The 12,445-nt window shown below is 41.7% G+C and overlaps 1 protein-coding gene across 2 annotated transcripts in view; it reads right to left on the reverse strand.

Moving 5' to 3' along the window:
* The window catches only part of PSPC1 (paraspeckle component 1), a 124,906-nt gene extending 119,833 nt beyond the window's left edge, over positions 1 to 5,073 (reverse strand). For both annotated transcript variants that reach the window (XM_054718721.1, XM_054718720.1), the window contains exon 1: positions 4,522 to 5,073. In XM_054718721.1, the coding sequence (XP_054574696.1) occupies positions 4,522 to 4,884 (363 nt within the window). In that variant the 5' untranslated portion in view covers positions 4,885 to 5,073. The remainder of the gene's footprint in view (positions 1 to 4,521) is intronic.
* Between the last annotated feature and the right edge of the window lie 7,372 nt (positions 5,074 to 12,445).

Raw genomic sequence — 12,445 nt, forward strand, 5'->3', positions numbered from 1 at the left:
GTTTGCAGATTCGATTCCCATTCAGGGCACATACCTAGGTTCCTAATTCTGTCTCGGTTGAGGTGTGTACAAGAAGCAACCAATCAATGTTCCTTCCCCTTTTCTCCTTCCTCAATCTTCTCTCTGCCTCTCCCCGCCTCCCCCACCTCCCAGCCGTCATCTAAAATGAATAAACATATCCCTCTGGTGAGGATTTTTTTTTTTTTAAGTAAAAAAAAAAAAAAAAAGATGCCCTGGGCTGGTGTGGCTCAGTTAGTTGGGTATAGTCCCATTCCCTGGTTCAATTCCTGGTCAGGGCATATGCCTGGGTTCAATCCCCAGTAGGGGCAGTGCAGGAGGCAGCTGATGGATGTTTCTCTCTCTCCCTCTCCCTTTCTCTCTCTCTCAAAAACAAACAAACAAACAAAAAAAAAACATATTGTTTAAAAAAAAGACCACCACCCAAGATTGTTGGACCCCAAACCCAAAATTTCTGACTTAGGAGCCCTAGAATTTGCATTTCTATTTCTAACAAATTCCCAGTTAACTGACTGTTGAGGTGAGATAATTTTTGAGATGGTATAAGATCAGCATTGCAAGCATGAGTGGTAGGGGAAAATAAGTGGCCTTCGTCTTATACTGAGGAGGAGGAAGGATGAGAGAGAGAGAAACATTGATGTACGGAGAGAATGGAAGTTGTTGGACATGGACCCCACTTTTGTGAAATATTGCTTCAGAAATCTGGTTTACTAAAGCTAAAAGTAGGGGCTGGGATTAAAAAAAAAAAAAGAAGCCAATACCGAGTTCAGGTGAAATAAAGAACTTTAACTACATTAAACTAGCTTTAAAATGCACTACAACTTTTGAGTTAATTTATCCAATCTAAATTTGCAGTAACCAGTAAAAACCTAAGCTTTTGGGTCCAAAATTCCACAAAATGTATCCAAAATACAGTCTATTTCATCTCTAATGTACCAGGGGCTCACACTATGGACTAGGATCTTACAAGGAAGTGCGACTTAAATTCCTTCTCTTTGCCCAGCCACGGTAGATCAGTGGTTGAACATCAACCTATGAACCAGGAGGTCACAGATTTCCCTGTCAGGGTCATCAACCAGTGTGGGGCATGCAGGAGACAGCCAATCAATGTTTCTCTCATCACTGATGTTTGTATCTCTCTCTCCTCCCTTCCTCTCTGAAATCAATAAAAATGTATTTAAAAAAACATTAAAATTAAAACTGCAATTAAAAAAAAAAATTTCTTTCCCCTGCCCTAGCCAGGTAGCTCACTCGGTTAGAGCATCGTCCTGATAAGTGGCTCTCTGGTCAGGGCACACCCAAGAAGCAACCAATGAATGCATAAGTAAGCAGAACATCAAACCGATGTTTATCTCTCTCAAATCAAGGAATAAAATTTTTTTTTAATTCTTTTCCCTACCATTATATACTAGTAATGCTGATGCTATACCATCTCAAAAATGTTCTCTCACCCTGGGCGGTGTGGCCTGGTTGGAGCATCAGCTAGTATACCAAAGGGTGGCAGATTAGGATTCAATCCTTCGTCGGGGCAAGTACAGGAGAGCAGCAGATGTTTCTCTCTCACATCACTGTTTCTCTCTTTCTCGCTCTAAAATTAACTTTTTAAAGAGATTCCTTTTTAAAAAATGTCTGATCTCATCAATTAACTGCAAAACTACAACTTCCAGTCTAAGAAAATGTATTTGCATTTTAAAAATTAATTGCTGCCCGGGCATGTGTAGTTCAGTGGTTAGTGAACATCCTCAAGCCAAAAGGGTGGGGTTTAATCCGAGGCCCCAGTTTGATCGTGTGCAAGAGGCAACCAATGGATGTGTCTCACATCCATGTTTCTCTCTTTCTCTCTCTGCCACCACTTTCCTTCCACCTTGGGGGGTTGGGAGGGAGGGGGTCAGTGGAAAAAATATTCTCGGATAAAGATTAACAAACATAGGCCAGCCAGCGCTCAGTGAGCATCGACTTATGAACCAGGAGGTTACTGTTGGATTCCAGGTCAGGGCACATGCCAAGGCTGGGGGCTCAATCCCCAGTTGGGAGTGTGCAGGAAACAGCTGATCTAGGTTTCTCTTTAAGATGTTTCAATCTCTCTCTCCCTTCCTCTCTTTAAAAAAAAAAAAAAAAAGTCAATAAAAACATATTTACAAAAAAAAAACAAAAAAACCCACAACAGTATTTGTAAAAACACAAACCAGATAAAACCAGCAGTATTTTAGAGCCACTACACCATCCCTACATCCACACTATAGCCACTATACCATTACTTACATTCAAATCAGACATACATTCTATGATTTTCCTAAGTAGAAATAAATACATAATAGCTCAGAAATATTTCAAGCTTTAAAACTTCCCTATTAATCACAGAGCTCAGATTAAATAGTAAAGTTATCCATGAAGTCAAATTTTGTAAACCAAATTCTAATTTCCAACTGACAAATTTTTAACATTCTTACACAAAAATTTAAGGTGACAGGCTTGGAGGGGCACATCCCAAAGGAACAAGGTAATAGCAGTCTCTCCTAGTTCCCCATTTCATAATCTCCTAGACTTTTTTTAAGGAAAGAAAAGCAATGAGCTGTGCTGTCCAATGTAGTAGCCACTATTCAAGAATAAATAAAATGTAAAATTCAATTCCTCAGCCACAATAGCCACATTTTAATTACTCAACAATCACAGAGAGTGGCCACTGTTAGACAGCACAGAAACATGGCATTTCCATCATTGCAGAAAGTTCTATTGCACAGCACTAACACACTAAAGAAGGAAAGATTATTAGCTTTAAAGATAGGAAGGGAAAATATTTTCCCATGTAGATAAATTGGCTTATTTGTAAGCATAAGGCTTCCAAAAGAGAGGGAAATGCAGCCCTACCATTCCTCCAGAATGTCAGCTTCAGAACAGACCAAGAAAATGTTAAACAGCATCCTATTGGAAAGTTTACTAAAAGTTGTCTATAATACTTTATTATAGTATTCCTAACTTCCTTTAAGAAAATTTTGAGTAGATATATTAAAAACAAATTTACCAAGTGACAAGCTGTTTCTCGAATATCCAAAATATAATAAAGAGCATTTATGATTTTATGTTGAAAATGCATTATTTAACTTGAATTTTAAGGAAACTTCCATGTCTCATTAATACCCTATGAAGATTTACCCTTCTCTTGAGGCCATTTAGATGTTCAAATGTTCTCCCTAAAAGGTACTGTCATTTAATTACAATCAATTTTCTGTGCATATTAAAATTCTGCCTTGACCACTCACTGACAAAACCCAATATTAACAGCTAAAGTTCCAAAACAAAGCTTCCACAAATTGCCATGAACATAAAATTTGAGAGTCAAAGGGGGGAAAGAGATCAACCGAAGGACTTGTATGCATGCATATAAGCACAACCAATGGACACAAGACACTGCGGGGTGGGATGAGGGCATGCCACAGGGGGTAGGAGAGGCTGGGGGGAAGGTCAATGGGGGGGGAAAAAGGAGATATATGTACTACTGTATGTAATACTTTAAACAATAAAAAATAAATAAATATTAAAAAATAATTTGAGAGTCAAAGTAGACAACACACTTCTTTGTGCAAACATTACTTTGTGTAAAAAAGCCTCCATCCAAGAAAGATATTTTGTTGACTGACACTCATGGAATTCACTAGAAAGCACATAGGAAAACCAAATAGCTGATATTGTGTCCTGTTAAGTGTAAATCCTCACCAATCATTGGATTCTTTTAAAAAATACAAGGGAGCCCTAGCCAGTTTGGTCAGTGGATAGAGCTTTGGCCTGTAGACTCAAGGCTCCTGGGCTCAATTACTCCGGGGCACAAGCCTGGGGTTGTGGGCTCCATCCCCAGTGGGGGTTGTGCAGGAGGCTGCCAACCAATGATTCTCTCTCATCATTGATGTTTCTATCTCTCCCTCTCCCTTCCTCTCTGAAATCAAAAAACATATATTTTTTTAAAAATACAAGGGAGGCACAAATTGTGCAGGCTACTGGATAAATCCCTAAGGGTTAGCCTTAAAAGTAGTAAAGATATATGGTATTCTAGTATTAAAATGTGTAAGTAAAACAATAGGACTCCAAAGCACGGAACCCTCCCGTGTTGGAGGGGAGACGCATTTATTCGATACAGTAATTCAGCGCCGATCCCACACGGCGGAGCGCAGGGCGAACGCGGGCCACGCTGACGGGGAGGCGGCGGCGTGGGGAGCCCGCGGCTCGCCGCTAAGGGCTCGCAGGTCGGCGGGAAGCCGGGGCGATGGGGGTGAACGTGTAGGAAGCAATTTCGCTGGGAGGGCCTTCGGGCACAATGAGACTTCCGGTAAGAAACGGCTCCCGTTCCCAATTCCTATCCCGTTCGTTCTCCTTCCAACCCTATTCTGCCTGGACTCCGCGTTCCCACCCCACTGCTCCCGGCCCCGGTGACCAGCGCCCAGCCGGGCTCGGCTAACCGTCAGCGAGGCCGGCGGCTCCAACCGCGGGCGACCCCGGCCCCACACTCACCAGGCGGATGAAGCCGAAACCGCGGTCGCGGTTGATGAAGACCTCGCTGGGCTCGCCGTAGCGCTCGAAGAGCCGCTTGAAGTCCTCCTCCGTGATGTCCGTGGGCAGGTTGCCCACGAAGAGGCGGCAGCGCTGCGTGTACGTCTTCTCGCCCGGCTTGAGGAAGCTCTTGATGTCAATGGTGAAGCCCGCCTCCTCCTCCGGGCGCTCCTCCGCGGGAACGGGAGCGGGGGCCGCCGGCTCCCCCGCCAGTGAGAGGGCCATGGCGGCCGCAGGCTCGCTCTCGCCCGCCGCCGATTCGAGAGCACGCAGGCGAGCCGGGTTCTTCTCAATGCGAACTTGCTTCAGATTTCCCCTTAACATCCTCGGAGGGCTTCACCTGGAGCCGGGAAGCAACCTTAGAGAGGTGTCTGTGGCTCCGCGCCTCGCTGCGGAGACGGCACGGCGCAGGAGAAAGCCAGAGGGGACGAGGAGGTCGCCGCGCCGGCAACCGGCAAGCCTCGCCAGCCCACCTAATGCCTGCAGCCGCTGCACGTTCAAAATGGCGCTGCCTCCAGCCGCAGTTGGAAGTGACGCCGACCACAGGCCCCGCCCCTACGTAATCACCGGCACGGGGGCACGGCGCCTGCGCAGTCTTGGCACCAATGCACCTGGGCTAGCAGAGGCCTGCACACGGCGTTACCGGTGTTCGATTCCAGGGTTCCTTGTAGGTCTGACAAATGCAGGTGCCCAAACGTCTAAAATAACGGGGATTGCCAATGCCGGTTTGGCTCAGTGGATAGAGCGTCGGCCTGCGGACTCAGGGGTCCCAGGTTTGATTCCGGTCAGGGGCATGTACCTTGGTTGCTGGCACATCCCCAGTGGGGGGTGTGCAGGAGGCGGCTGATCGATGTTTCTCTCTCATCGATGTTTCTGGCTCTCTATCCCTCTCTCTTCCTCTCTGTGGAAAATCAATAAAATATATTTTAAAAAATAATAATAAAAAAATAAAATAACGGGGATTCTTGGTTGTACATGTCGATGGTAAACACTGTGGACTAAAAGGGGCCACATATTAAACCTGACAAGTTCAGGGGAGGTTTGCGTGGCGGCCTTACAAACTCAGAGATCAAAAATAACAACAAAAGATGACCTAAAATTAAAAAATTTTAACTAAAAGCAGTTTATGGTAGGTAGTCATGTCCTAGGCTGGCATCTCCCTGACCAAGCTCAGTCCTTACCTAACTGAGCCTGTCCGTTGTCTTTTTGCATCTTTGGAATGTCAAAGTAATTATCCTTGTTCTGACCCCTCAAAGCACAGGCACCACTTTGCGAAAGTCACAAATCCTCTCATTGTCATTGAGTTAATTGTTGACTGTTAACTATCCCATACCCACCTATGTAAAAGAAGTATGTGTCTTCATTTTACTTTTGATCCAATCCCAGAAGTTGCCCTATTTTGCTTTTTCCCACCTCTTTATCACCAATGCATTTCATGTAACCCACATAGGTCTCCTCTTTTGATTGTAATGTATAAAATAAGATACAAAACTGCCATTCTCCAGAGGAGCGGTCACCAACCGGTGGTCTGTGAGGTCCGAAAGGTTGGCGACCGCTGCTCCAGAGCATTATCTCAATCTGTTGAGGTTTTGCTGCCCGGCAGTTATTGACAGTTTGGCTCAAATAAACTCACAAAAATTCTCTATAGGTTTAAATGTTTCTTACATTGACAAAATTGTGCGATGTGTGCAGCAGTGTGTGAAAAGATGATATTCTTATAAATATCCAGCCCAATTTTCAGTGACAATGGGAAAATAAAAACCTGCCCATTTTTTTAATATATTTTATTGATTTTTTACAGAGAGGAAGGGAGAGGGATAGAGAGCTAGAAACATCGATGAGAGAGAAACATCGACCAGCTGCCTCCTGCACACCCCCTACCGGGGATGTGCCCGCAACCAATGTACATGCTGTGAACAAAAGAAGCCACCCGCTAACCTGACAAGCTCAGGGGAGGCCTGTGTGGCAGTCTTGAAAACTCAGAGACCTAAAGTAACCACAAAAGATGGTCTGAAAATTAAATATTTAACTACAAACAGGTATATAGTGGGTAGTCATGTCCTAGTCCTATATCTTCCCTGACAAAGATCAACTTAGATCTTCCTTACTGAGCCCATTTGCCTTTTTGCCTCTAAGATAACATATCTGTGAGATGTCTGGGTAACTTGTAACTTCCTTCTTTTGCTGGAGCCCCTGGGGCACAACCAAATGTGGTGGGCGCCAGGACAGATACTTCAAATTCCTTCATTATCATGTTAATTGTTCCTGTACCCACCTAAGTATGTGTCCATCATTTTACTCTTTATCCAATCCCAGGGGTTTCCCACCGTTTGACTTTATCCCACCTCCTTAATCCATCACCAATGAATTTCATGTAGCCGACCTATGTCCCTCCTTTGATGGCAATGTATAAATACAGATGTAACCCGCCATTCCTTGGAGCATTATCTCAATTCATTGAGGTTCTGCTTCCCGGCATATGTCGACAGTTTGGCTCAAATAAACTCACTAAAATTCTTTACAGGTTTCAATGGTTTTTTTCGTTAACAATGCCCTTGACCGGAATTGAACCTGGGACCCTTCAGTCCACAGACCAACGCTCTATCCACCAAGCCAAACCGGTTTCAGCGAAAACCTGCCCATTTTATACACAGCTTTGAATAATGGGATATTTTCCAGTAATTGAAACAGGTGAAAATACATTTCTGTCTATTTCAAGAACAAGGTTTTTGTTATATTTTCTAATGAGACACTACAATTCTATAAACTAAGTGTGCCTGTGAAAGCAGTACAGCCAGATCCAGAACTACCAACTTACTTTGACAAGGGTCCACAAATGTTTTCTGTAAAAGACCTTCTGCAAATATTTTAAGATCCGAGAGCCATACAGTGTCTAACAAACTAGCCAGTTCTGCCCAGTATTGCTCTTGGCAAAATGGTAAGTCTTCAATGAATGTGAATAAATCAATTCATAGTCACTCTGCAAAACAGATAGTTTTGACTTTAGAACAGCAACCCAACTCCTATTTAGCCAAGTAAAATAAACACCTGTATTCACACACAAAAAAAATCGATATGCAAATGTTTATAGGGACTTTTGTTACAATCAGCAAAAAACTGGAAACAACCCAAATGTCCAACTGGTGAATGGCTAAACAGTGGTACATTCATGTCATAGAACATACTACACGATAAAAAATAGAAGTCTTGGCACTAACGCCCCTGAGCTAGCACGGGCCTGTGCACAGCAGTACCATTTGCCATTCCAGGGTTCCTTGTAGGTCCCACAAATGCAGTTGCCCAAACCCCTACAATAGCAGGGATTCTTGGTTGCTTATACCTTGCAATTAGGACATGTCCCCTCTCTCCTTCAACAAAAATCCCAGCTCCAAAAAGCACATGACAGCATAAACTCCATCTCTCCCACTCTCCTTTACCCCCTTCTTTCTGGCCCCTCTAAATTTATAACCACAAATAACTAGGCCCCTAGTTATTTCTCTCACCTAATTTCCTATTTAACAATTTCACACATTTTCTTTCTCCTCAAACCAACATTCCTCCCACCTCACTCATAAAAAAAAAAAAAGACAAAATAAAATTGCCTCCTTCTATCAACACCAAATCTACTAACTCAACTCCATATGTAGCCTTATATATTGCCTGCCCTCCTGTTATATTGAGTTAATTGCCACTGATCTTCTCTAATGCCAACCCACTGGATAGCATCCTCTTTCCAAGTACTTTGCTTTTATCTATCACCTTTCCAAGTGATCAGTTACTTGATCAATACTGAACTCCTCCCATCTGCAAAACAAACTGCTGATAAAACTTTTATCTTAAAAATAATGGGGAAAAAAACCTTCCTAGACCATATGTACTTAGCTACTATTTCTTTACAGAAGAAAGGGTCATCAGTATTTTGTGTCTCCAATTGCTCATCTCCTGATTTCTCCTTAAGCCCCACTAATTAGATATCCATCCCCACATTCCATTCCTTTGAAACCTCTCTCATTACAGCGGGCAACAGCCTCCACTTTACCAGATACAACAGTCAAACCTCAGATCATTCAACAGCATTTGACATGGTAGATCTGTGCCTGAGTTTCATCATGTATAATATGGGAATAATACCTACTTTGTAAACTTATTGTGCATGTTAAATGAGTTTATTAGTCTTTGGAAAATATTCTGGCACCATAAAATTATTATTATTGATCATTTCCCTCCTACCTTCTTTTTTAAAATACATTTTTATTGATTTCAGAGAGGAAGGGAAAGGGAGAGATAGAAACATCAATGATGAGAAAATCATTGATGAGCTGCCTCCTACAGGATCCACACTGGGGATGGAGCCCACAACCCAGGCATGTGCCCCTGACCAGGAATTGAAACATAACCTCCTGGTTCATAGGTCAATGCTCAGCCTGGGCTGAATAGCAATGCAGGCTGGGCTGAATAGCTCATTTTAAAAAATAATAATAATTTTACTGATTTTTAAATAAAGAAAGTGGGGAGAGAGAGATTGATTTGTTGTTCCAATTATTGATGCATTAATTGGTTGATTCTTGTATGTGCCCTGACTAGAAATTGAACCCACAACCTTGGTGTATTAGGATGATGTTCTAACTTACTGAGGTACCTGGCCAGCCCCGCCCCCCTCTTTTAAATGTACTTAATAATTTATTTAAAGTTGCAATAATAAACTCATTACGTGTTTACATAAGTCACATATTTTCTATGAAAGCGAACTATATCAAAACATAATTTAGTGAGAAGGCTAGCACTGCCTCACATTTCCGCAAATGTGATTTAAAAATGCAGCCTCATATACATATGTAGTTGGAAAAGGGAGGATTATTCTAACCTTTTCAGATAATTGTGGACAGTCTTCTTGGTTGGTCACCAAAACTCAACAAGTTGTAGTTTCTTAAAGATTAGTTGCTGCCGAAACCGGTTTGGCTCAGTGGATAGAGCGTCGGCCTGCGGATTGAGAGGTCCCGGGTTCGATTCCGGACAAGGGCATGTACCTTGGTTGTGGGCACATCCCCGGTGGGGGGTGTGCAGGAGGCAGCTGATCGATGTTTCTAACTCTCTATGCCTCTTCCTCTCTGTGAAAAATCAATAAAATATATTAAAAAAAAAAAAAAGATTAGTTGCACCCTAGCTGATTTGGCTCAGTGGATAGAGCATTGGCCTGTGGACTGAATGAAGGGTTCCTGGTTTGATTCCAGCAGAGGGCACATGCCCAGGTTGTGGGCTTGATCCCCAGTGTGGAGCGTGCAGGAGGCAGCCAATCAATGAGTCTCATCATTGATGTTTCTATCTCTCTCTCCCTCTCCCTTCCTCTCTGAAATCAATAAAAATATATTTTTAAAAAAAACAAGACTAGTTCCCGCCCTAACCAGTTTGGCTCAGTGGATAGGGCGTTGACCTGGGGACTGAAGGGTCCCAGGTTCGGTTCCGGTCAAGGGCATGTACCTTGGTTGTGGGCACATCCCCGGTGGGGGGTGTGCAGGAGGCAGTTGATTGGTGTTTCTCTTTCATTGATGTTTCTGACTCTCTGTCCCTCTCCCTTCCTCCCAGTAAAAAAAAAAAAAAAAAAAAAACAATAAAAATTGATATTTAAAAAAAAAAACAAAAAACAAGACTAGTTGCAATGTGGATTTTGAAACCATACCAATGAACTTTTCATTCTGTTACATTAAAATCCATTGGTCATTCACTTTGAATTCTTTTACCCATGTATGATTTTGTAACATCATGCACTAGTCATTTGAAAAGTATTGGTTCACCCCTTTTTAAAAAATATTTTATTTTAGAGAAAAAAAGAAGAGTAACAAAGAGAGAGAACTATCTATGTGAGAGAGACAGATGGTTTGATTGCCTCCCACGTGTGCCCTGACCAGGACCAGGGATCAAACCTGCAACCCTTCAGTGCAAGACACTGAGCCACACTGGCCAGGGCTCATCTCTTTTTAGTGTTCTTTTTTTTTTTTTTTTTCATTGTCTGGATGACCACAATTTATGTAACCATTCACCTACTGGAGGGGATCTTGGTTGTTTCCAAGTTTGGCAATTATAAATGAAGCTGCTATAAACATCTGTGTACAGATTTTTGGGTGGACCCAAGTTTTCAACTTGTTTGAGTAAAATACCTACCAGCAAGATTGATGGAGAACATCGTAAGAGTGTGTTTAGTGTTTGATAAAGTGCCAAACTATCTTCCCAAGTGGCTGCACCATTTTGTATCCCCACCAGTAATGAATGAGGATTCCCGTTGCTCCACATCCCTGATAGAATTTGGTGTTGTCAATGTTCTGGATTTTGGCCATTCTAATATGTGTGTAGTCATAGAAAAGAGGACCAACACATATGCATAATTCAGTTGTAAGGAATCCATTCCTCTGGGCCAGTGCTTCTCAAAGTGTGACCTAGTAAAAGCATCAGAATCCTCTCCAGTATGTGAGAAGTACAGATTCCAGGGCCATACATCAGAAATCCATAGTTTAAAGAAGCTTTTCAGGTTTGTCTTAGGTTCTCTAAATAAAAGAACACTTCTCCAAATTTCTGAAAACAGCACTTAACTTTCTGAGAAAACCACAGGAAATATTGTCTGTAATAGCAGCAAATTAAGGATAAAAATCCAAAGGAGTTTATACTGGTATTTGAATGTTGAGATTATAGAGTCTAAGAAAGTCGTTGCCTTTTCTTTTCAATCCTCACCTGAGAATATGTTCTTATTGATTTTTTTTTTTTTTAGAAGAAAGAAGGGAGAGAAAGAAAACATCGATCATCGATACAACAATCAGTTGCCTCCCAGATGCAACCTGACCAAGAATCATACCCGCAACCTTTTGATGTAGGGATAACACTCAAACCAACTGAGCCACCCAGCCAGGGCAACCTTTTTGAGTTTGTTTTTAGTTTTAAGGAAAAAATAGTAAAGATTTAAATTCTGTTACTGAATAGCAAAGAAAATGTCTTTCCTGGAATGAAATATTTCTTCTCACCAAAACATGTAAGAAAAGAGGCCAAAATATAACAAATTTATTTCTCATTCTAGTATTCTTCTACTAAATCAAGTAAATTTCTTCACAGGCCTGTTCTTTCTAAATTGTGGAATAAAGGTGGGAATAATGAACACTTGTCACACTGTTGCTTCTTAACGTCTGTATTTTTCATGTTCTCAGCCCTCCAAATATGGCCTATGTCTCACAGGCTCTCATAGATCTCTAACATAAAAATACAAAAGCCTTCCAAAGACAGCACAACATGCATTCATTTGAGATCAAAGAATAGCTATTCAGGACCCACTGATTCGTGCAGGATGTTATGTTAGGGGGACAAAGGTAAGGGGTGTTTATGAGAAGGGAAAGGGGAACAATTGTATTACTAGAAGGAAGGCATTTTTATTGATGCAGATAAGTTAATATAGTGATGTTAATTCTAAAGAATGTTTTTAAGTTTTAGTACTATAGTCATCAGTTCAGTAGTCATAAGATTTGCTTTCTTGTTATCTTTGCAAACATTTTTTTGGAACATAGTGTTGCTTTAGGCCCAGTTCAAAAGTTATTTTGCTCTGTTTTAACTTTCCAAGGTTTGAGGCATAAGAAATGCAAGGCAGTTCCTCTGGCATGGCAGCTCCAGCTCCATTTTAAAGTAGCTCTATTTATTTATTCATTTATTTATTTATTTATTTTGTACTTTATTTATTTATTTATTTATTTAGACTGGTTGATGCTGCTAGTTCTTACACTACAATGTCAGCTGATCCCCTGGGTATTCCAAGACACCTCGACTATTATTTATTTATTTATTTATTTATTTATTTATTTACTAGAGGCTGGATGCAGGAAATTCATGTAAGGGCCTTGGCCCTGGCCCC

Source organism: Eptesicus fuscus, chromosome 7 (genome assembly GCF_027574615.1).
Source record: "Eptesicus fuscus isolate TK198812 chromosome 7, DD_ASM_mEF_20220401, whole genome shotgun sequence".
In the NCBI taxonomy this organism is placed as follows: domain Eukaryota; kingdom Metazoa; phylum Chordata; class Mammalia; order Chiroptera; family Vespertilionidae; genus Eptesicus; species Eptesicus fuscus.